The sequence below is a fragment of the Chiloscyllium plagiosum genome, chromosome 21 (assembly GCF_004010195.1).
Source record: "Chiloscyllium plagiosum isolate BGI_BamShark_2017 chromosome 21, ASM401019v2, whole genome shotgun sequence".
Lineage (NCBI taxonomy): Eukaryota > Metazoa > Chordata > Chondrichthyes > Orectolobiformes > Hemiscylliidae > Chiloscyllium > Chiloscyllium plagiosum.
The window spans coordinates 4,906,876-4,933,145 of NC_057730.1; the positions used below are offsets into that span (position 1 = coordinate 4,906,876).

General features: G+C 43.0%; 1 protein-coding gene across 2 annotated transcripts in view; it reads right to left on the reverse strand.

Annotated features, from left to right (window-relative positions):
* Positions 1-26,270, reverse strand: part of LOC122560484 — a 429,307-nt gene that overhangs the window by 92,996 nt on the left and 310,041 nt on the right. For both annotated transcript variants that reach the window (XM_043711128.1, XM_043711129.1), the window contains exons 46-55: positions 22,075-22,206; positions 21,635-21,784; positions 18,120-18,236; positions 10,910-11,120; positions 8,570-8,736; positions 6,328-6,440; positions 4,778-4,856; positions 2,820-2,957; positions 1,287-1,449; positions 668-789 (exon numbers count right to left, since the gene is read on the reverse strand). In XM_043711128.1, the coding sequence (XP_043567063.1) occupies positions 668-789; positions 1,287-1,449; positions 2,820-2,957; positions 4,778-4,856; positions 6,328-6,440; positions 8,570-8,736; positions 10,910-11,120; positions 18,120-18,236; positions 21,635-21,784; positions 22,075-22,206 (1,392 nt within the window). The remainder of the gene's footprint in view (positions 1-667; positions 790-1,286; positions 1,450-2,819; positions 2,958-4,777; positions 4,857-6,327; positions 6,441-8,569; positions 8,737-10,909; positions 11,121-18,119; positions 18,237-21,634; positions 21,785-22,074; positions 22,207-26,270) is intronic.

The following is a 26,270-nucleotide window of genomic DNA, read 5'->3' on the forward strand; positions in this document are numbered from 1 at the left end:
ATGCTGGATTCCAAGGTAGATAAGCAGGAGGCTGGATGAACACAGCAAATCAGGCAGCATCAGAAGGTGGAGAGGTCAATGTTGAACCTGAATGGTTACACTTAAATCACTGACTTCTCCATCTCCTGATGATGACTGGCTTGCTGTGTTCCTCCAGCCTCCTGCTTGTCCACACAAGTCAATCAGAGGCTGGCAGCTATGGGAAGTTGGAGACAGTTGTGCAAGTTCAGGCTGTGCGGCCATGAAAAACTGGACAGCAGGAGAGTGCTTTCTCGGGGGTGGTTTGCCAAAGTGGGTGGTGCAGGGACCTGGAGGGAACCGGGTGGCTTTCAGCAGCAAATCTCCATTACCCCAAATGGCTGCCAGATTGGGAAAAAGGTCAGATTCTTACTGACCAACTAATCCCACTGGCAAGCCACCCTGCACTCCCTATTGGGAAAGCAGCTGTGTGTCCCCCCAACCTCCCAGGGACATCTGCCCCACTCCTGGAACGTGATTGCTGAGGTGACAGAAAGGGGAGGGTATCCATCTGGTGTTTATTTGCCCTTCCCACCACCCACCCTATCACTACAGGGGAGGGGAAAATCTTGCCTTTTGTATCCTTTGAATCACTGTTTCCATCTCATCATCATCGTCACAATAAAGCACGGGTATTTAGCAAACTAACCTGGTCTGTGTTGTCCCAGTTAATTACAACGTCGTCCTGGTGACTGAGGAGAGAATGACTCAGACTCATCCTGAGCTGCGATTGGTGAGGCAACGGGATAGCAAACGGGTGGAGAAAGTTCACTACAAAAACAATGACAAATTCTCCTTAACCTTGTTCGAAATGAAGAATATAGATTTTTTGGTCAAATAAAGAGAGATCTGTTGAAGTTATAGAATTCCTACTGTGTGGAAATAAGCCATTTGGCCCAATGAGTCCACACCGACCTTCTGAAGAGCATCCCACCCAGACACCCTATCCCTGTAACCTGCATTTCACATGACTAATTCACCTAACCTCACATCCCTGGACACTGTGGGCAATTTAGCATGGCCAATCCACCTAACCTGCACATCTTTGGATTGTGGGAGGAAACCGGAGCACCTGGAGGAAACCCACGCAGACATGGGAAGAATATGCAAACTCCACACAGACAGTCGGAAGAGTTGAAATTGAACCTGGGTCCCTGGCGCTATGAGGCAGCAGTACCACCTACTGAGCCACTGTGCTCCCCTAGGCTGGAAGATTAAATATACAATTTCAGATTATCATTTCTTCTACTCTTCTCGAATTTGATTACCATAGGTTTCATGACGTCCAAATATCTTTGGGAAAGGTCCACTGTAGTTTCCGAAAAATCTCAGTTCTTTGTCTTCCCAGGTGGAATTGTGAGTGAGCTTGTAGTTTCGGCCAATCCTCTGATAAACAGTGTTACAGACCAATTGTTTAGGAATTGTTTTCAACTGTAAAAAGAGAAAACAAAAACAGCTAATTAGAAAATGATTTTGGACCTACAATCAATGGAAAGAAATGCTCATAGCCCATAATAAAGAGCAGAGCATTTATCAAAGAACAAAGGTCTTGGCTGAGATTTAGAGGAAAAATTTAGGTAACGCAGACCATCTGTTCATGTAAATGTTGTAAACCTGCTCCCTGTGAATCTGAAATTTCCTGGAAAGTGACAGATTCAATATTTTTATGATAATGGGAAAGGAATAGCTTGCAAAACAGCATGCCATACGTTGTAACACAAGGATAGAAGACCAGAAGACATAGGAGCAGAAATTAGGCCATTCAGCCTGAATCTGCTTTGCCATTCAATGATGGCTGACAAGTTTCTCAACTCCACTCTCCCACTTTCTCTCCGTAACCCTTGATCAATGCTCAATGACCTGGCCTCTACAGCCTTCTGTGACAATGAATCCCATATGTTCACCACTCTCTGGCTGGAGAAGTTTCTCCTTATTTCCATTCTAAAAGATTTTCCCTTTACTCTAAGGCTTGGCCCTCAGGTCACTGTCTCTCCTACCAATGGAAACATCTTCCCAACATCCACTCTGTCCAAGCCATTCAGTATTCTGTATCCTTCAATTAGATCCCCTCCTCATCCTTCCAAACTCCATTCAGTATTGACTCAGAGTCCTCAAACACTCCTCAGATGTAAAGCTTTTCATTTCTTGGACCATTCTCATGAACCTCCTCTGAACACACTCCGAGGCCAGTACATCCTTCCTGAGATACGGGACCCAAAACTGTGCACAATACTCCAAATGCGGTCTGACCAGTTATAGAACAGCAAAAGCATCAACACTAATACATATATAATGGTAGCAGAAGGGTATATATATATATATTCAAAAACTGATCTACTCAGTCATGGAGAAACACGAGCCAAACACAAAGCATCTTTTAGTATCTTTTCCAGAGCCACTTAACCATAGAAATCTGCCAATCCAGTTGTGGAGTTAGGACTGTGCAGAGTAGCTCATCAACAACAGAGATTGCCTCGTGTTGCTCTGAGGCTTGTGCACTTCAATGGTTCTACCTCCATCTCCAATGAATTTCATTGGTACTAACATCAGGGAGAGCTGGAAACTGACTCCTGACAAACCCTCTCCTGATTTCCGCTACCGTACACCATTAACATCTACCAGTGGGGTGCAGCTTCACTGGTTAGAAAACTAACCTGGATAATCAGGTCATGCCAAATGTGTGGTTCTTAATCAAAAATGGAGAAAGTAATAATCGCAGAAATGAAATCAACGTCACGCCAATCAAATGTCCCATTATACAAACAAAATGGAAACATGTTAAATTAAATGATGGGACTGACCTGTGCGAATGTGTGGGTCATCTCCAATACTTCACCGAAACTGGAATCACCAGCAGTTAAAATGGTGAAAGCGTCCAGTTTCTTTCCATCCAACATGACGCTCAGAGTTCCTTTGATCACATTCGTGGTGTAATTTGTCTACAAAAGTGGTTGCCAATATTAGTAATGGAAGAATTCAATTGGCTTATGTTTATTTTATTTGTATTGTTTTCTAATTAATCTTGGTTGTTATATATTTACAATAAAGCACAGAGTATTCTAATGAACAATATATATCTGTATAAATACATGCACAGCATAAATTCTCAATATAATGATCAGCCAGATAAAGTTGTGCTTGAAATTTCTTCAATTTAACAAACTCTAGAGGCAGTAATTATCACCCTAGTAAGCTGCTTTTGCTGACTGATTGGGGATTCATTTACAGCATCCTGCCTGAAATTACTGGCAATATGCAGTATGCAATATATTTGTCTTCTCTAGAATGTCAAAAATCTCTTTGTGGACTTGTGACGGTGACAGTTGAGGGAACAAGAGCTAAAAACAAAGCCATTGCTCGGCCACTTTGTGTGTTTGATATCCCTCACAGGCATAAAGTTCACCAAGGAGGAAGAAACTGACAACAAACTCGTATTTCTGGACGTCACAGTAGAAAAAAAGGAGAAGGGAGAATTACAAACCTGCGTATACAGAAAACCGACAAACACTGACCAAATACTCAACTACACCAGCAACCATCCCAACGCACACAAACGAAGCTCTATCAGAACACTATTCCAAAGAGCCACCACACACTGCAGCACAGATGAACTTCAGAAAACAGAGGAGAACCACCTGCACGACGTATTTAAGAAGAACGGATACTCAAAAAACACAGTGTGCAGATTCCTCAAGAACAAACCACGACAAGCAGACAAAACACAGCCAGAAACCCTAACCACCTTATCATATATCAAAGAAGTTTCAGAAATGACAGCCAGACTACTGAGAGCCCTTGGAATCCTAGTAGCACACAAACCCACCGACGCTCTCAAACAAAAACTAACAAACTTAAAAGACCCAGTACAACCCATGGACAAAACCAACGTCAAAACGAACAGGAAATGACATCACCACAAACCCCAGGAACCCCATCCAGGGCAAACATATAAATAGAAAGCAGGAGACAACAGCTTCGCTTCACTTGGAGGTCGCCACTGATGATGTTACCTAGCCAGGTAATGAAACGTCTGGATATCAAACCTACAGCTCAGCGAGCAAACCTACACCCTAAACCTCAACCTGAGCTACAAACCTTCACAAACCTTGCGAAAATCTTGGCAAGGTGTTGTGTGATTTTTAACTTTGTCCACCCCAGTACCTCCAGGAATTAGAGATAACACTTAAAAAAAATGTTTGCAGAAGTGATAGACAATGGCCCCTGCAGAAATGGTCAAGAAACTGTGTAGTTCTTAGAGTGCCATCTGACTGGATTCAATAGCCCGCCACTGAACAATACACATTCCATTTTGGCTGTGGTCCAATACTTTCTATTGCAATTCAAGACTATCACATGCCATCAACATAGCTCGCTGCTTTGTGACTTACTCAAGTCTGAGAAAAGTACTGTGGGGAATTTGATCAATTAATAAGTAACAGCATTACATTCTTAAGGTGTCTCAGCATGAAACACCTGATAGGTTGGGGGGGGTTAGGAAGAGGATGTTTGTAGTTTGGGCAGAGATTTGGATGCTGAAGGTACAATTGCACCCATTCTACCTGACTTTCCATTCATGTGAAGTCAAAGAAAACTCAGCCAAGGGTGGGGGTATAATGGGCAGCTGGTATTCAATCTCCTGCTGCATCCCTGAGCCCAGACTAAAAATTCCACTTCCCCCACCTTTTGACACAAGGTGAAATTGGATTCTTAAAAGTTTTATGCTGTCATATTTTGGTAACTTCAAACAGTAGATATTTACTTTGGTTGAGATTTCTATTGCCTGGGGAAGGTTCCTGAGGGTAGGGATATTCTGCAAAGCAATCAACTGCAACTCCTTACTACAAAGGAAAGGAAAAAACAAAATGTTAGTTATCCAAAATGAGAACACTGTAACTGTGAATCAAGACAGTAAGGCATGACATCATAGCTATTGAAGAACAATCTCTCATCTCAATGTAATAATACCAGCAGATATAATAATGTGACAGCTCAGTGGTTAGCACTGCTGCCTCACACGTTCAATTCCACCCTCGGGCGATTGTCTGTGTGGAGTTTGCACATTCTCTCCATGTCTGCGTGGGTTTCCTCCTGGTGCTCCGGTTTCATCCCACAGTCCAAAGATGTGCAGGTTAGATGGATTAACCATGGAAAATGCGGGGTTACAGGGTTGGAGGGTGAGGGGTCTCAGTCTAATACTTTTCAGAGGGTCAGTGTGGACACAATGGCCTGCTTCCACACTGTACGGATTCTAGGATAATCAGAGGATTGTAACACAGAGATTTTGGCATTGAAAATTTACCCAGAGATCATGAGCTCACCATTCTGCCAGGGAAGTTCATGAAAATGAATATAAGGAATCTGATCCTAGTTAGCACCAGAAAGTAACAATAAAACAGCTGCTGGATCAAATTGTTCTGCAATATCCTAGAGGGAAGGGTTCAATCCAGCCCTGCCTGGTCTGGAATGACTGCAGACACCCCCTGGAACATTTCAGGATAACTACAGATGACCAACAAATAGCACCTCACTAACGTCACCTGCATCACTCCCTCCAAAAAACAACAGAAGAGACAAATTATTTCATCCTCAGGTATTGTTCAGTCCTTTTTGTGAATATTTTGAACAGAACACAACAGAATCATGGAATGAGTATGGAGTATAATGTATATAGATGGGATAATGAGATGTGATGTATATTTTAGTGTAACAGTGAGAATAGCAGCCAAGTACAGCAGACTTTGAAGGAAGGACAGAATGGGTTTGTGTTAACGAGCGATGTGCTGACACAGAACAGTAGAATGCACAATAGCGTAAATGGAAAAGATTGCAGAAACCTACCAGAGTTCAGCAGCAGTCGCTCGTAGATGACAGGAAAGCAGTGCAGGCTACACACAACCAGCAGAGGCAAGGAAAACCATTTCTCTAATGTGCAGAATTCACCTCCAAACCCCATGACAATATCCCAAGGATACAATATAGAAGGAGGTCATTTGACTGACTGGGCCTACTGTCCCTCTCCAAATGCAATGTAACTCCTCCCAGATTTATTTTCCCCGATTTTTTCCCTTCAGCAAAGTCTTTCCCTTCAGGTATTTATCTTTATCCCTTTTAAAAGAAAACATGGTTCTAATTTTATTCTGTTGTTCTGTTAATCACAGTGAGCTGAATGACCCTTGGAATTTAAACAAAAGCATGTTTTCAATCACTGGACATTTGTTAAATGGATAATTTTAAACATAAATAACACTGGTTATTTACCCTACAAGGTTTTATTTATTTGTATGATCTCCTTTACATTCTTCTCCTTACTTGTAATGTTGATTTATTCCCTCCACATGCAGTATCACATTGGTGGCTGGTTCATATGTCAGCTTCAATGATGCATCCACAGCTGTGTCTTTAAGCAGACCATTGCAAATAGCCTGATGGCAACAACAACAGTGATACAGTGTTAGGAGAATAAGATTGTACAGTTCCTAAATTTTGAATTGGGCAGTGCTGAGCCCTTTCAAACTCAGACAATTTTACCACACATCATTTCTACAATTGGACAATACTTTCCAGAACTATTTAGATAATAGCCATTGCTGACCTTAGGCCAGTGTACAGATATTGCTGCATCTGTGGAGAAAATGCAGAGTTAATGTTCCGGGTCCAGAGACCTTCTTCAGAGCATTTATTGCACCCGAAACATCAACTCCACTTTCTCTCCACAGATGCTGCAAGACTTGCTGAGTTTCTCCAGCAATTTCTGCATTTGTTTCTAATTACCAGCATCTCCAATTCTTTGGGCTTTATTTGTACAGATTTTACACGTGCTCTCCAATTGCTTTGAGCAGACTTATTCTGGCTCGCCACTCTTTCTCAACTCATTCGAAGTGACCATTCCGTTAATATTAAACTGTAAAACGTAAAACATGTTAAATTCGCGACTGTGCTTAAGCACAACCTGGAAACTGCTTGTCACACCTTATATCAGTCAGCCTTCCTGAAATCACAGTGTTTCTGCTGATTTGAATATATGCGAAATTTCAGGGACACTGATTTCTGGGAGCTTCGTCAATTAATAAAAAACTTGTTATTGCTCGAGTGCCTTTTTTCAAAACATTCACTGGGATGTGGGCATCGCTGGCGAGGCCAGCATTTATTGCCCATCCAGAGCTGCTCTTGAGAAGGTGGAATCGAGCTGCCTTATGGGACTGCTACAGTCTATTTGCTATAGGTAGACTCAGACTGACATTAGTTCCAGAATTTTGACCCAGCAATACTGAAGGAACAACAATATATTTCCAAGTCAGGATGGTGAGTGGCTTGGAGGGGAACTTGGATGGATGTTCCCATGTATATGTTGCCCTTGTCCTTCTAGCTGGAAGTGGTTGTGGGTTTGGATGGTGTTTTCTAAGGGTCTTTGGTGAATTTCTTCAGTGCATCTTGTAGATAGTGCGTACTGCTGCTACTGACCGTCAGTGGCGATGGGATTGAATGTTTGTGGCTGTGGTGCAAAATAAGCAGGCTGCTGTGTCCTGAATGGTTTCAAGCAACTGCATCCATCCAGGCAAGTGGGAAGTATTCTGTTATGCTCTTGATTTGCCAGACAGGCTTTGAGGAGTCAGGAGGTGAGTTACTTTCTGCGGAATTTCTAGCTCTAACCTGCTGTTGTAGCCACAGTATTTGTGTGGTGAGGCATGTTCAGTTTCTGGTCAATAGTAATCCCCAGGATGTAATTGGGGCTGAGGAAAAATCCTACCCTTACCCAAAGACTGATAGCAACTAGCATTCCTAGCTGTTGCCATCAAATGTTATTGCTGGCATCCACTTGCCCAATGCAAGTCAGGTGCTCTCCCAATGACCTCATAACCAACAGTGATTCAGGCAACACAATTAGAGTTATGGAGCTGTATAGCATGGAAATAGACCCTTTGGTCCAACTTATCCATGCCAACCAGATACCATAAGTTAAGCTAGTCCCATTTGTCAGCATTTGGCCTATATCCCGCTAAATGCTTCCTGTTCGTATACCCATCTGGATGACTTTTACATTTGTAATTGTACCAGTCTCCACCACTTCATCTAGCAGCTCATTCCATACGTGTACCATCCCTCTACATGAAAAGGTTACCTCTCTGGTCTCTTTTAAATCTTTCCCCTCACACCTTAAACCTATGTCCTCTAGTTCTGGACTCCCCTACCGTAGGGATAAAGACTTTGGCTGTTCACCCTATTCATGCCTCTCATGATTTTATAAACTCTATAAGATCACCCCACAGCCTCCAGTGCTCCAGGGAAAGTTGTCCCAGCCTATTCAGCCTCTTCCCATAGCTCAAACCCTCTAACCCTGGCAACAACCTTGTAAATCCTTTCTGAACCCTTTCAAGTTTCACAACATCTTTCCTACAATTCTCAAGATTGCATCTCAAAGTAGCGAAGGGCTGTTAATTTTAATTCTAATTCTGATTTATGATAACACCACAATACAAATTCAATCGTAAGTTATCCTGTAGAAATTATTATTAACAACTAGAATGTACAAGTAGATATTCCCATCAGTTACCTTGATGCTGAAAGGCACACCAAGCTGCTTAATGAAGGGGATCCGATGCTGAACATCCATTTTAAATTCAGCGACAGTACCCAGTGCAAACTGTCTGGGGGCATCCAGACTTAACTTCATACTCTTGGCATCATATTGAATATCAAATACTGAACTCACTTTGGTATCTGTGGATCAAAAGGGTGACATGAAGCAACATGAACTGGCAAAACTGTGGATTTTATTCACACAAGCCTCAAACATGCTCTTGACAATGATCATTGATACAAAAATCTGTTATTTTGGCACAATTGTTAACTCGTAACATAAATCATTAATGCTGGCATTATAATAGCAGGGACAACAGTTATACAATTGTATCTCAACGGTTCCGCACCAATGGTCATTTCTAAGCTTCTAGTAACACAGTATGTTACGTGGAGCTACATTGAGGGGAATGAAAGTTTAAGTCAAGGTTAGGATGCTCTGAGAGATTTTGCTTTGAATTGGTGTTGGTGGCAGTCACTTATCTATGTTTGCTTTGCTTTATTTCCAAACCAGTATGGCGACAAATGATCAAATCAGATTTTGGAAATGTTTGGCCAATTCCGAACTGCTAAACTTTGCAAGTCCAAAGCTGTGCAGGTTAGCTGGATTTGCCATGCTAAATTATCCAGAGTGCCCAAGGATGTGCAAGCTAAGTAGATTAGCCATGAGAAATGCATGTTTACAGGGATAGGGTGGGTGGTGCTGCTGTTCAGAGGGCCGCTGTGGACCTGATGGGCCAAATAGTCTGCTTCCACATTGTAGGGATTCTATGATTCTACGAGTTCCATGAGGGATGCTAATTGGTTGACAGCTGAACAAAATTGTATTCAAGTGCCCATTTTAATGCAGTATTTCAGGGATAAAGTTTGCCAGCGCAGCTTGGCCTGGGCGAATTTACTGCTCGATCATATTTAGCACAGGGTCAGTTAGTGTCCTGCCTGAAACTGACACACAAACAGCAGTTGGTTGTCAGTGCAGATACAATGTGTGGTAACAGAAAGCAGCCTTGTTCCTCCTGGCCCACAAGCAGTGCTGTAAAGATACCTACTGTTTTCTTGACGTTATCCTCAACTCTTGAGCTGCTGGATTCTGGATCAGTGGTGCTGGAAGAGCACAGCAATTCAGGCAGCATCCGATTTTGCTGCTCGTCGGATGCTGCCTGAATTGCTGTGCTCTTCCAGCACCACTGATCCAGAATCTGGTTTCCAGCATCTGCAGTCATTGTTTTTACCTACTTGAGCTGCTGGGTCAAGCCCAGAAAACTCAGCGACCAGGTTTAAACCTACAAAGACAGAGGACCCCCCACCTCTTCCCCCCGCCCCCAGCCTCATTATAAAATTTAAATGACAATTTAATCTTTGGAAGCATGTTAGCATTACCTGCCTTGCAATAAACTTTAGAAATGAGTTGGCTGGAAATGGGTTACAGGTCAGCTTTGAGATCATGAACACTTCTAGAACACACCATCTCACCCAACTACAGAGATTTAACTACACTCCTTTGCCTTGACACACAAGCAAAACAACCCTTTTCATTGTATTTCGGAACAACAATAAAATAAATCAAATCAAAACAAGGAATCCCAAACCCAAATTCAGAAGAGTTCCTGCTGCTTCATGAATGTAACATCTCCAGATCGTTCAATAGCCTCTCTGAATAACAACCACAACTCGTGATATAGTAGGAGTCATTTTGTGATGTGGGAGCAAATCCAATAGAAATTAGCCCATATTAATTTAGTAATAAAATTTTAGAGGGGATGGACAGAAAGATTTGTGCAAACTGGTCCGTGTTAACTTGTTCCTAACTGAGAGGCTGATGTCTAACAATCTCAGTGCACCATGATGGAAACAGAATAGAGCACAATATTAATGGCAAAGGAGGAGGGATTTTAACAACACTAATACAGACCTGAGAAACATAGTGAAGATCTTGGAATAAAAGAAATTTCCTGAATAAGATATGAACATCCAATGATTGTAGCCATTGCTTTTAAAATTTAGCTGGTGACATGACTGGGGACAAAATCAGCAAAACTGGCAAATGAGACATTATGATCTGATTTGCCTAGTTTACTTTAAAATGGAGCTCCATTATGACCAGTTTGTTCATTTCCCAAAATCATTCTTTTTTAAATTGGGTTCTCCCTCTGCAGTGATTTTCCCAACATTGATTGAAAATTTGTTACCTTCTATGATATTCTAATCGTGTCCTAAACTGACACAATGAGTAAGGAGGCTTCAAACAAGTTAGTCATTTTAATTTAAAAGAGGTTACATTGCCACTGGTCTGTCACCATTTACCAGTTCTTACCAGTTCTTTGTGCAATTAACAAAAGCACAATCTCTTTTGGATATCCAGCAGTTGCTAAGCTTTCGCTGTTGTGACTGTTCCTGATGATTAACTTAAAATGTTCTTCATTTGAATAGGTGTTGAATGCATATGCAATTGACTTGTTACCATCCACAATGATGCGAACAGATCCCTCGAGATTAGGAGCCTGTCCTTGGATATCGGCGTTAACCTGAAGTGAAAGAAGATTTATGTACTTCCTCCTTCGCCTCCACATTTTTCGCTGCTAAGGGACAAATACTAAGAGAATGGTTGCACACCATCCTCTTCCTAAGCCACAATGAATAGGTACATGTCAGTGGCATTGGCGGGACTTGGCCTCATATTATTACCACCCTTGCCCACAACTGTGATCAGTGATCAATCAGAACTTCTTGAGTTCAAATCCCAAGCTACTGTTCACAGGGATTATTAGATTCACAATTGGAAAACATTGGTAGTTCTTATTGGCAAAAAGAACGCCTAAGCTTTGGTGGAGCACATTTCCTGAGCAGTAAGAGACATTAAGCAGCTGCAAGTCAAAATCGGACAGGATCCAGGTACAGCAGGACTCCATCTCACTCCAGATCGCTGAAGTGGTGGTATGGGTGGTTCTTGTATCTGGGCCTTGCAGCCCACCATTAGGAATGGAGGAAGGAGAAGAAATCTCTTTTCCCAGCCAATGGGGAGTCTGTGGAATTCTGTGCGCCACAGAAAGTGGTTGAGAACAAAACATTGAATGGTACTTCAAAAGGAATTAGATATAACTCTAAGGGCTGAAGGGTATGAGGAGAAAACAGTCACAGGGGACTGAATTGGATGGTCAATCAAGATCATATTGAATGGTGGAGCAGGCTCGAAGGGTTCAATGACCTGTTACTATTTTCAATGCTTCTATGTTGAATTGTGTTCGCTAAGTCTCCTGCTCAATGTCCCTTGTCCTCAAATGTACTGTACGCCTTCAGAGGCACAGTATGACCAAGTGGTCTTCAGGATTACTGCAGGTCACTTTATTACACCGTTGAGCACAAAGTTTTAAGGAAACCAATCTTTGTTGAGGGGTCTAGCCTTCACTTCCCCCAGGTCTCAATGTCATACCATGGGAAAGGAATATGTTATAATGATACTGTTGTAGAGTTATACAGCACAGAAACAGATCCTTTGGTCCAACTCACCCATGCCATCCAGACATTAGCCACGGGTGAGGTCCAGGGAGACTGGAGGGTGGCGAATGTTGTGCCATTATTCAAGAAGGGCTGCAAAGAAAAACCTGAGAACTATAGACCAGTAGGCCAAACATCTGTGGGCGGTAAGTTACTTCAGAAGATTCTGAGAGATAAGATTATACATGCATTTGGAAAGACAGGATTAGGAGTAAATCAGTATGGCTTTGTGCATGGGAGATCATGCCTCACATATTTGTTAGAGTTCTTTGATGATGTGACCAGGAAGGTTGACGAGGGTGGGGCAGTAGATGTAGTCCATATGGATTTCAGTAAGGCCTTTGATAAGTTACCACGTGGTAGGCTTCTATGGAAGGTTAGATCACACGGAATCCAGAGGGAGCTGGCAAATTGGATACACAATTGGTTTGATGGTAGAAAGCAGAGGGTAATAGTGGAAGGATGCTCATCGAACTGAAGGCCTGTGACTAGTGCCTCAGGGGTCTGTGCTGGGTCCATTACTGTTTGTAATCTATATCAAATGATTTGGATGAGAATGTACAAGGTATAATGAGTACGTTTGCAGATGACACAAAAATAGGCAGTATCATGTACAGAGAGGAAGGTTATCAGAAATTGTAGCAGGGCCTTGATCAGTTGGGGAAGTGGGCCGTGAAATGGTAAATGGACTTTAATATAGTTAAGTGTGAGGTCTTGCATTTTGTAAAGTCTGAAAGTGGAGTCGCAGGTAGACAGGGCAGTGAAGGTGGTTTCTGGCACACTGGCCTTCATCAGTCAGGATACTGAGTATTGTAATGAAGTTGAAGGTGTGTACTATACCTTTAAGAGAGAGAGAATGGTGTTCTGAACTGAGATATTACAAGCACCTATGTATGTGACTCAATGGCAGTCCTAGAGTGTACTGAAAAATTGAAGATATGGAACATTTGGCTGTGAAATGGATACCGGAGTTTTGGTTGCTGTTTTGACAACAATTCGAATTTAAACAATCAGTTTAAATTATGCCCCAGGATACTAAAACCCAATCAAGTTTGAACTTGTCGTTTTGCCAACATCGAACCAATGAGACGATCCAATGTTGAGAGGGTATAAAATGCAGACATTTTGAAAGTTGGTCAGACAGCAACTGCCGTTGAGAAAGAAACGCATGGATAGCTGACATCTTGCTCTCCAAGGAATTAGAAAACCCTCTTTATCAGAGGTATCTTTTCATACGAAAGATACTCAGAGTAAAAGGAGAGAAGACGACTCAAGGAGATCCTCAGCTGGAAGCAGCTGCGTGGTTTTAAAATATATTGATGTAATTTTAGTAAGTGTCTTATTGGAACAGCTTATTGTTATAGAGTTGGAAAAAGTGAGGACTGCAGATTCTGGAGATCAGAGTCAAAAAGCGCAGCAAGTCAGGCAACATCACAGGGGCAGGAAAATTGACGTTTCGGCCATAAGCGCTTCATCAGGAATGTGGGAGTGGGGAAGGGGGCTCAGAGATAAATAGGAACATGAAGGTGGGACTTGGGGGAAGGTAGCTGAGAAGGCGATAGGAAGATGCAGGTGGGGGATGATGGTGATTCAAGAGGATGGTGCCGAGTTGGAGGGTTGGATCTGGGGGGAATGGAGATGAGGAAACTGGTGAAATCGATATTGATGCCATCTGGTTGGAGGGTCCCAAGGCAGAAGATGAGATGTTCTTCCTCCAGGTATCAGGTGGTTTGGACTTGGTAGTGGAGGTGGCCAAGGACTTGCATGTGTTGGTGGAGCGGGAGAGGGAGTTGAAGTGGTCAGCCACAGGGCGGTGGGGTTATTTGTTGTGTCCCCCCCAAAGATGTTCCCTGAAATGCGAGTTAGCATCCTGTCTTCCCAATGTAGAGAAGACCACATCGAGAGCATTGGACACAGTAGATGAGGTGTTTGGATGTGCAGGAAAAGCTATGCCGGATGTGGAAGGTCCATTAAGGCCTGAGGTGAGGGGGGGAGGTGTGTGTAGGTCTTGCAGCAGCAGGGAAAGGTACCTGGAGTGGAGGGTCAGTTGGTGGAGCGCATAGACCTAACAAGGTAGTTGCGGAGGGAATGGTCTCTGCAAAAAGCTGATAGGGAAATATATCCCTGGAGGTGGGCTGCATTTGTAGATGGTGGAAGTGGGGGAGGATGATAATATGTGTACGGAGATTGGTGGGGTGGAATGTGAGGACTGGGGGATTGGGGTGGGGTTCAAGGGCAGAGGTGTGGGAAGTGGAGGACATGTGCTGGAGGCCATTGTTAATCACAGGGGAAGGGAAATTGTGGTCCTTGAAATAGGAGGCCATCTGGGATGCCCTGGAGTGGAACTGCTCCTCCTGGGAGCAGATAATTCACAATTCCTCCACCTCTGTAGTAAGGGATAGTGTTTTACAGGGGGGGGGGGGGGGAAAGAGTTGGGAGGAGCGCAGTCCAGTTAGCTGTGGGAGTCCATGGGTTTGAAGAAGATGTCCATGTTGAGTCAGTCGCCGGAGATGGAGACAGAGGTCCAGGAAGGAAAGGGAGGTGTCCAAGATAGTCCAGGTGAACTTAAGGTCAGGTGGAAGGTGTTCATGAGTTGACAAACTCTTCAACCTCCCTATGGGAGCATGAGGTGGTGCTGATACAGTCATCAATGTAGCGGAGGAAAAGATGGGGAATGGTGCCAGTGTAACTGCAGAGGATGGACTGTTCCACAAAGTGGCAAGCACAGCAGGGGCCCATTTGGATGCCCACAGCTACCCCTTTGGTCTGAAGGAAGTGGGAGGATTCAAAGGAGAAGTTATTGAGGTTGAGGACCAGTTCCGCTAATCGAATGAGTGTGTCGGTGGAGGTGTACTGGTTGGGTCAGCAGGAGAAGAAAAAAAGAGAGAGGGCTCGGAGGCCTTCACCATGGCGGCTGGATGTGTACAGGGGCAGGATGTCCACGGTGAAGAGGAGGCATTGAGGGCCAGGGAACCAAATGTCATAGAGGAGGTGGAGGGCGTGGATGGTGTCCCAAATGTATGTGGGGAGTTTCTGGACCAAGGGGGACAGGACAAGCTTTTCTGGGTGTTTGGTTCAATTAACAGAGCAGTTCTTCTCCATGTTGTAACAGTATGGAAGTTCGGAAGTTCTGCTGCAGTTGCACAGGATGTTGGGGAGGCCACACTTGGACTACTGTGTTCAGTTTTGGTCACCTTGCTATAGGAAGGATGTTATTAAACTGGAAAGAGTGCAGAACAAATTTACAAGGATGTTGCCAGGACTCAATGGTCTGAGTTATAGGAACAGGTTGGACAAGCTAGGACCTTCTTCTTTAGAGCGTAGATGACTGAGGGGGATCTTAAACAAGTGTGTACGATCATAAGAGGCATAGATAGGGTGAATGCATTCAGTGTTTTTCCCAGGGTTGCAGAATTAATTACTAGAGGGCATCAGTTTAGGGTTTTCGAGGAAAGAATAAAAGGGAACCTGAAGGGCAACCTTTTTTCTTTTACAGAGAGTGGTATGCATATAGAATGACCTGCCAGCGGAAGTGGTTGAGGCGGTTACATTATCGACATTTGAAAGGCATTTGGACAAATACTTGGATAAGAAAGGTTTGGAAGGAAATGGGCCAAGTGCAGGGAAATGGGGTGAGCGTGGATGGACATTTTGGTCGGCATGGACCAGTTTGGGCCAAAGGGCCTGTCGCCGTGCTGTCGGACACTATCACTAATATCCTATATAAATGTAGTCCTATTTGCCAACATTTGGTCCATGTCCCTCTAAACCCTTTCTCTTTATATACCCAACCAGATATCTTTTAAATGTAATAACTGTACCAGCCTCCACCACTTTTTCTCGCAGCTCATTCCATACTCACACCACATGCTGCATGGAAAAGTTGCCCCTTATGCTCCTTTTTTATCTTTCCCCTCTCACTTTAAACCTATGCCCTCTAGTGTTGGACTGCCCTACCCTAGGTAAAAGACTTGTCTATTTATCTTATCCATGCCCCTCATAATTTTATAAACCTCTATAAGGTCACCTGTCAGCCACCGATGCTCCAGGGAAAATAGCGCCAGCCTATTCAGCCTCTCCCTATAGCACCAACACTGGCAACATCCTCATAAAACATTTCTGCACCCTTTCAAGTTTAACATCTTTCATAAAGCAGATGCATATGATTTTGCAATTCTAACATCAACAATCATACATTGATGAGACTCCAAGAACAGAAAAGATTACTCGAGGGTTGTGATCAGTATTCTGTACATATTCAAATTGAAGCATGAGAAAGAGTTACTATTAAATAAGGAAAAGGCAGGGATGCAGCAGGCTCAGAGTGGGAACAATCTAGCTGGATGGAGCAGCCTCAAGAGTGCAGTACAGACACCCAACACCTTTACCTCATGGTGGGCAGAATCTGAGAGCATACAGACGTAAACTGGAGTCAAATAACAAAGAAAATTACAGCATAGGAACAGGCCCTCGGGCCCTCCAAGCCTGTGCCAATCCAGAATCTCTATCTACACCTGCCGCCTATTTTCCAAGGATCTGTATCCGTCTGCTCCCTGTCCATCCATGTATCTGTCTAGATACATCTTAAATTATGCTACCACCTCCATTGACAACGCATTCCAGGCACCCCACTACCCTCTGCGTAAAGGACCTTCCAAGGATATTTCCACTCTCACCTTGAACTCGTGATCCCTGGTAACTGAATCCCCCGCACTGGGAAGAAGCTTTGTATTATCCACCCTGTCTATTTCTCTCATTATTTTGCAGATCTCAAATGAGGTCCCCCCTCAACATCTGTCTGTCTAATGAAAATAATCCTAATCTACTCAGTCTCTCTTCATAGCTAGCGCCCTCCATACCAGGTAACATCCTGGTGAACCTCCTCTGCACCCTCTCCAAAGCATCCTCATCCTTTTGGTAATGTGGCGACCAGAACTGTACGCAGTATTCCAAATGTGGCTGAACCAAAGTCCTATACAACTGTAACATAACCTACCAACTCCGGTACTCAATACCCCGTCCGATGAAGGAAAACATGGAAGTAGCACAGTCCTTGTTGGCAGCACTATCAGCATAGAGTCCCGTTCTCAGTAACTCACTACATTGTTAGACTTAGATTATCGGCTCAAGTGTTTGAAATGGGATTTGAATCTGCAACTTTTTAATTCAGAGGTGAGTCATGATGGCACCTGAGAAAGTGCATGTTTAGAGTTGAAGGTTTTTTTGGGGGTTATAACTATTAGCGCAGGTCTTAACAGGCCTGATTCCCATAGTTAATGGCTGAGATGGCATTTTTCTGTTTTGAAGAAATCCCACTGCCTCCTGTGGGATGTTTGAAGTGCTAAAGTGCTAAAGCCGTCTGCCATTATCGTCATTTTGGTGGGAACACTGCCTCTGCCTGGATTCTGCTTATACAGAACTGAACGCACTCGAGAAGGCGTTGAACATGGGAGGACCCTTGCACTTAGCGTGTCGATTTCACTAGCCACTGGTTCCAATGAACATTGCTAAAGCCATGATAATGCCAAATGTAAATTATCTCGTCATTACTGCCCATTCTGAATATGTCTGCCTCTCCTTCATCCTTGTTAAATTACTGTTACCATCAGTGGAAAGTCACAAGTGACTAGCAATAATTTGAAAAATTCTTTTCCAATGGTTTATTGGTAAGTTGGTGCCATTAGAAACTAGCCGAACACTGCCCAAATTTTAATTACTGACTTTTAAAAAATGACAGAAGAAGCACCTTATTTGTTTTTCCCACGATCAGCTGAGACTAGATTCTAAGCACATCGAGCTAGAAAACAAAATTAAACCCACTTAATTTTCCTCCTTTTCCCTTGGTGTTGACACATTTTTATGTAAAAGTTTAAGACGCTGGAAAAAGCACAAGTTTGTCAAAGTTGTATATACATGCATTTTTAAGAAGCATATTTCAACATAAATGGAGATTTTTGGATTACAGGTTAGACTTTCAAAACTGTGAGAAATTACAATGCACTGTATTTTACAAATGGCCAATTTCTTACCTGTATATCAGTGTTTTCATCTATGAATAGGATCTTCAGCATCTCGATATTGTGAGTAAGCTTATAGTTCAAGGAGATATGCTGTGCCTTGTGAATGAAAGTCATATCTTCAATGATCTAATTGAAATATAATGATAATTTCAGTGGTTTCATCACAGCTTTCCACATGAAGACACACTCTGCAATATGTTAATACACAGGGCATATGTAAGACCATAAGACATAGGACCAGAAAAAGGCTATTTAGCCAACTGAGCTGTCCCAACATGAAATCCTGGTTGATCTGATAACCCCCAACTCCACTTTCCTACCTGTTCCCCATAACCCCTAATTCCCTTACAGATTAGAAATCTGTCCATCTCAGCCTTGAATATTCTTGATAACCCAACGTCCGCAACCCTTTATGGTAAAGACAACCACAAATTGGCTACTCTCAAGAGAAAAACAAAATCTCATCTCTATCTTAAATGGGGGAGCTCATACTTTGAGATTATGCCTCCTGCTCCTAGACTCTCCCACAAGGGGAAACAACCTTTCTGCATGAAACCCCTTAGAATCTTTTACATTTAAATAAAGGCATCTCTCATTCTTCTAAACTCCAATCAGTGTACAAGTCCAATCTACTCAACCTCTCCTCAGAAGACGGTCCCTCCATACCTGGGATCAGCCTACTGAACCTTCTCTAGAAGGTCCTTCTGAAAAGATGTGATCACACTGGAGGTGGTACAAAGAAAACTCAGCAGGAAGTCACCTGGGATGGAGCATTAGAGCTAGGAAAAGAGGCAGGATAAACTCAGGCTGTTTTATTTGGAGCAGAAAAGGTTGAGGGGGACCTAATAGAGGTGTATGTGACTATGAGGGCCATGGAAACGGCAGATAGAAAGCAGCCATTCCCCTTAGCTGAAGAGGCAATGAGAAGTGGGCATCATTTTAAAAAGCGAAAGGCAGAAGGGGGTTAGAGGGGAGTTTAGGAAAAACCTTTACACCCAGATTGGGATTACTGCAGTTGAGGCGGGAAACCTCACAACCTTTAGAAATACTTGAATGAGCACTTGAAGTATCATAACTGTCAAGGCTAGGAATGGAGAAGTGGGCCGAGAGTAGGTAGCATAGTTTTGGTGGTACAGACTTGATGGACCAAATCTGTACTGTATGATTCTATGAAGTGCCTCCAATTCCAGTATATCTTTAAGGGGACTAAAACACTTTACAGTATTCCAGCTGTGTTATGTATGTTACAGCTCTTCCTATCATTTGATCGATGATTTATGCTTGGAAAGTGTGAAAGACCAGCTACACATTGCAGGAATATGGCACAAATGCTATAAGTAGTTACAGGAGGTCACAGATCAGCCATGATCTCATTGAACAGCAGAGCAGGCCAGGGAGGTTAAATGACCTCCTTCTGATTCTGTATGTGTGCCAATTTCCCAGGTTTCCTTGTGCTTTACTAATGTCCTGCTGCCCACAATTGTGTCCAAAATAATGGCACAATTGTCAATCATTATCAAATCATTATTAAATATCACATGCTTCCTGATACAGAAATTTGAAAGTAAAGCATCTTTGAATGCATTCTTTTATTTTGTCTTCTCTTATTTGACAAGTCCCACAGAAAACTTTACTTACCCATCACACTAATCCTTGATAGTCTCCCTCCGCCTGTTAACTTCAAAATCCATGTTGCTGCCTAGAAATTCTTCCTCAACCATATGCCTTTCTTTAATCTTCACCAACTCTTCATCCTCACTCACACATGAATTAGGAGCAGGAATAGGACCATGGCTGATCCTTTTCATGGCCTCAACTCCACATTCTTACGTACTGCCTTGTCAGCTGACAGTCTAACTCTGCCTTAAAAATATTCAATGACCCTATCTCCACTTTGCTAGGGAACAGGATTCCACAGACACATGGCCGTCCAAGAGCAGAGAACAAAATCTTCTCATCTCCAATTTAAATGGAAGATGCCTTATTTTTAAATTGAGTCCTCTAGTCCGAAGGGTCTACCAGTCTGGTCTATGCTACTTTCTCTGTTCCCTCAACTATACCATTGGTGGTAGGGCCTTTAAATCATCTTGCTTGCATTTGATTACTCTGTCACCCAGGCTGCTGCCGTGTCTTACTTCATTCCAACCCATCCTGAGGAACCTGCTTCAAAATCATAGTTTCCACCAGTCCTTCCATGATGCTCTGTAACTTCTTACCTGTGCCACAAACTGTGAAGCATCTGGAATGTTTCTCTGTGGTAAAGCAACCAATTAAATGTAAGCATTTACAGTGATAATTGGATTGAGCTACAGGACGTGGGCCAATTTGGTAGGGGATGATGGTGGCAGTGATCAGGGCATCAGTGACTGATCATGTGAGCCATTTGCAGAGTGATGAGGGGGATGGAGAGAAATTACCATTTGGCTGAGCTAAGCTCGTTCTTCCAAAACATACCTCTTCATATCATGACACTTAATTACATTCTGAATGTCCCTCCAGAATACTGCTTGTTATCTTGCTACATGGATTATTTCAAGCAACAACCATTCCTTGAGTAAATTAACTGTTCCCTAAAGCACGTTCTAAAACTTGCTTTTTTTTTTGCAAGTTGTTGCTTCGGGTCTATTGAACTAGTTTTTAAAAATTATACCTGAACAGATCATCTATCTTATGCTCCAACCAATGCACCAAATGAATGATGAAGAAATATACTGGATATCGTCATGGTAACACTGCTGTATGAATCATTGCATAATTTAAAAACACAAATACACTTTAAAAATCCTTCAACTGGTCCCTTTAAAGATTACACAGTGGAATGCTCACAACACAATAAACAGTAATTCACTGATTTTTTGAGATCATCTTTTTATAGGACTTGGGCAACTCCGGCAGGGTCAACAATCATTACCCTTGGATTAAATAATGATATAATAGTAAGCAATAGCCCATGAACTTGCTGGCCATTCTGAGGCCAGTCCAGAGTTAGCCACATTGCTCTGGATCCGGAGTCCTATAGAGTTGCCTGAACTGCTGTGCTCTTCCAGCACCACTAATCCAGAATCTGGTTTCCAGCATCTGCAGTCATTGTTTTTACCTGGAGTCCTATAGGCCAGACCAGATAAGGTTGGCAGATTTCCTTCCATAAAGGACATTAGCGAATCAGATGGGTATTTACAATAACCATTGATCACTGTCATGGTCACCATCACTGATTTCAATTCCTAACTTAATATGACTTATATTTCACCAGCTGCCATTTCAGAATTTGAACCCATGGCCCCAGTGCCTGTGCCCCTGGATTACGTGATATTACCATAATATCGCCATAATTCCTCAGCATATAATGCGATACGACAACAACATAAGATAATGTTAAATTACATTTTGTTCTTAAATAGACAAGATTCGGAATGGGGATAGTCATGGTTTTACAGATGTGCAAGCCTGGTTTTCCGGCTCTAACCTTTTATCTATCCAACGCCAGCTCCAAGCACAGAGTGTGTGGTAACTTCCCACTTTACCTGTTTGCCATCGATAATAAATCGGACGGACCGTCTGTACATATCGCCCTCTTTCTCAGCTGTTAAAGCGACAACTGTGTTTCCTGGAATTCCAAGCCGTGAGGCACCATCAATGTTGTGAAACAATGAGGCATTAATCTCGTGCTTATTCTTAAAACAAAAGTGTCAAAATTACAATTGATAATTGCAGATTTTGATATTCCATGTTGATTCTGTAAGTTCAAGGAACTAAGCTCAAATCAGCATATTTCACTTGGCTCTGTGCAACTATCATTTGGAAGTTTAAGAACTATCGTTTACTTAATATGCAATATAACGCATAACATTTAACTTCCTATTATCCTGACCAGTTATGTGTTTTTTTTCTCCCTGCGTCTTGTATCCATTCCATTGTTGTTTAAGTAAATGAGGTGTCCACAGGGTACATCCAAAGTACTTACAGCACCAGCTTTCAGAGTGAGCAAACCTTCTAGTATAGTCTGGTAAATGTTGATCTGTAGTTGTGAATCGAAGTTAACTCCATTTATCACAATATGACCTGACCCTTCAATTTTCAGAGGTATTCCTAGATCCTATAGCAGAGTAAATTAAATAATTACTTTTATACAAGAACAATAACAGCTTTGAACCAAAAGAACTGCCTATAACACACTAAAAGCTCAAAGTGAAATCAGTCATGGAAATGCCACTAAATGGACAATAGTGAACCACGGTACATTTTACATTCAAAAAGAAGTCACCGCTGAGACATATCACTGTGGCAGAAATGAATCTACCTGACACTTACTGTGATCTTCACCCAGGTCTCAGCATTGTGGACATGTGGTCCACAGTGAGACAAACTTAGGAATTAATACCTTGAGCACAGCATCATTTTCATAGATGGGATTTGAGAAAAATCTGTCCTGCAGCAGGAGGTTTAGGTCCAGAATGCACTGCCTGGTAGTATGGTGAAGGCAGGTTCAATCAATGTAGTCAAGAGAGCATTAGGTGATTGTTTAAAAAGAAATAGCATGCAGGATTATGGGGAAAGGGCAGGAGGTTGGCAGTAAGTCATGGTGAAAGTGAGGACCGGAGTTAGAGTCGTGAGTGTGGAATAAATCATTCGGGCTTTTGCCCGAAACGTCGATTTTCCTGCTCCTCGGATGCTGCCTGACCTGCTGTACTTTTCCAGCACCACACTCTCGAATAAGTCATGGTGCTCATTTGGAGAGTTGGAGCAGATACAAAGGGTCAAATGACCTCCCTTTGCACTGTAATAATTCCGTAATTATTGATTATGATTCCAAAGTCGTTGTTCTCTGGAAAATCCTGGAACAGCATGGTTGCCCCAAACAATTAGCCAGGATTATACAGCTGCATCATGATGGAATGCTGGGCCAGATCCTGTCAGATCTTGAATGGAGTGAATCAGGGCTACGATCCAGTACCATTCCAATTTTACACGTGAGCTCTTCACCCTATCCTCTGATTCAGCTGGCCTACCCTGACTGGAAGAATCAGCTGTTGCCAAAGGACAGCCCTGACCCGTAGAGAATGTCACTTTTAAAAAGGTATAATGTCAACCTCTCATTGTTGCCCATGACCAATGTCCCAGAGCTGCATCAGTCTATGTCTTAACAAATGAGAACCAATTTCCTGTTTCTGACGCTGTGCATCCAAACTGAGGCTGCATAACGTGCTCTGTGCTCACCATCGATGAGTCTGCGGTCCACCAAATTCCTTGACCTCAAAGGATAACCTTTACCATCATCATATGGTATATCAAAACAGATAGTTTAATGATGACTTTAATCTGCAATCAATCAGAAATGCAGGTTTTTAAAGCTAAGTTCTGTTTATAGGACATGGGTATCACTGGATAATCCAGCGTTTATTGCACAGCATTAATTGGCCAGGAGAAGGTGGTGGTGCTGAGTCACCTTCTTGTACCTTCATAGACCATGGGCTGCAAGAACACCCACGTTGCAGTTAAGGAGGGAGGTTCAGGAGCCATAGTTCAAGATTGAATGGTGTGTGGCTTAAGGGGAACTTGCAGGTGGTGGTGTGCCCATGTATCTGCTGTTGTTGTCCTTCTAGATAGAAGTGGCCGTCAGTTTGGAAGGTACTGCCTCAGAAGTCTCAGTGAATTTCTGCAGTGCCCCTTGTAGATAGTATACACTGCTTCTACTGAATATCAGTCATGGAGGGAGTGGCTGTTTGTGGATGTGATGCCACTGAAGCAGGTTGCTTTGTCCTGGGTGGTGTCAAGCTTCTTGAGTGTTGGACCAGGTGGAGAGTATTCCATCACAGTCTTGACTTGTGCCTTGTAGATGGTGGACAGGTTTTGGGGAGACAGGAGGGGAGTTACTTGCTGCAGTATTCCTAGCCTCTGACCTGCTCTTGCAGCACAACATTTATATGGCTGGTATAGTTTAGTTTCTGGATGATGATGATGATGATGGATGCACGGGTGGGGATGTAGTGGACACAAGTCGTCAGAAATAGTTACAATACTGGTCTTTGTATGTTACAACATGGAAAGATGCTGCTCTGTGATGTGTTCAAGGCTAGCAATGAGATACTGACATTGCACCTTTGTGCCAAAAGCTGTACAATTTATTTCTGGTCAATGGTACTGATAATGTGGCATTCAAAGCTGGTAATGCTATTGACTGTCAAGGGAAGATAGTTCAGCTATCTCATTGAATCTGATAATGACCTAGCACTCATGTGTCTCAAATGTTCCTTACCCGAGCTTGGATATTGTCGAGGTCTGCCTGCATATGGACATGGACTGTTTCAGCTTCTCACAAGTTGCTAATAGCATTGAACATTGTGCAATCATCGATGAACATCCCCACTTCTGACCTTGTGACGGAGGGAAAGTCATTGATGAAGCAGCGAAAGATGCTAGGGCCTAGGACACTACCCTGAGGAACGCCTGCAGAGATGTGCTGGAGCTGAGAAATCTAAACTCCAACAACCAGGACTATCTTTCTTTGTACCAGGTGAGATTTCAGGAAGCGATGGGACAGGGCTTAGTTGAAATGGATTTATCATGTGTTTTTGTGAATAAGGCATATACGGGAAATCTTTCAACGGTGTCAGCATCAGTAGATGCCAGTGTTGTACAGTTAGTTTTTACGACTATTGCTGAGATGTGTCAGGTCCAGTGACGTTGTGTGTAATGCCTTCAGCTGTTTCTTGATATTATATGGAATGAATCAAACTGATTTAAGATTGGCATCTGGATCTCACAAGGAAGCCAAGAAGGATCATCTATGTTTCCTCTGCTGGACTGCAGAGCTTAGATCTGATCTGCTGGTTGTGCGATCATACTGCTCTATCAATCACTTGCTACTTATGCTGTTTGGCATCAGGTAATCCTGTTTTGTAGCCTGCCCTGGGTTGGTACCTCAGTTTTACAAAATGCCTGCTTCTGCTCCCTGCATTCCCTCTTGCATTTCTCATTCAGGGTCGATCCCCTAGCTTGATGGGAATGGTAGAGTGGGTGTATGCAAGTCATGAGGTTCCAGAAAATGACTGAATATAGGTCTTCTGCTGTTGCTATTGGCCCATAGGGCCTCATCGATGTCCGGTTTTGATTGCTAGATCTGTCCTTACTAATACCTATTAATACGTATTAAGCACTAGTATTGAACAAGTATATCCTCAATGTGAAAATGGCATTTCACCTCCCCACTGGTCAGTTCACTACCACCATGGACAGCTGCATTATACACTGATAGACTGGTGAAGGTGATGCCCGGTAGGTTTCTCCCTCTTGTTGGTTTCCTCGCTGCCTGCCAAAAGTCCAGTCTAGCAGCTATACCCTTTGGGACTTGACCATTAGTGGACGTTGAAATCCCCCACTCAGTATACATTCTGCGCCATTGAAACCCTCAGTGCTTTGTCCAATTGTTGTACAACATGGAGGAGTACTGATTCATCAGCTGAGGGGTGAAGGCAATATGTGGTAATGAGCAAGAGGTTTGCACCTGATGTCTCAAGATTTCATGGGCTCTAGAGGTCAATGCTACAGTCTTACAGGACCAGTCTTGAATGGATAGTATCATACCACCATCTATGGTGCATCTGTGCAGTCAGTGGGAGAGGACATATCTAGGGTTAGTAGCAATGGTGATTGGGGCATTATCTGTAAGGTACAATTCAATGAGAGTGAATCTGCCAAGAAATTGCTTGAATAGGCCAGGGGACAGCTCTCCCAACTTTGGCACAAGCCTTTGTTACTTGAGAGTGGGGCACTTCAGAGTTGAAAGGGCTGCTTTTGCCTTTGTCACTTCTGATGCTGAGGTGGATGTTAGTCGGGGTACTGGGTTTTGCTGCTATTTGATGACATTTCTGGCCCAGTTTGATACAACTGATTAGTTTGCTTGGCCATTTCTGAGCACAGTTAAAGCCAACCACATCTCTTAGCATTTTTATTGTCAATGGCTAAAAATGGAGGCATAATGGCTCAGTGGTTCGCACTGCTGCCTCAGTGCCAGGGACCTGGGTTCGATTCCAGCCTCAGGTGACTGCGTGGAATTTGCACATTCTCCCCGTGTCTGCGTGTTTTTTCTCTGGATGCTCCAGTTTCCTCCCACAGTGCAAAGATGTGCAGATTAAGTGGATTGGCCAAGCTAAATTGCTC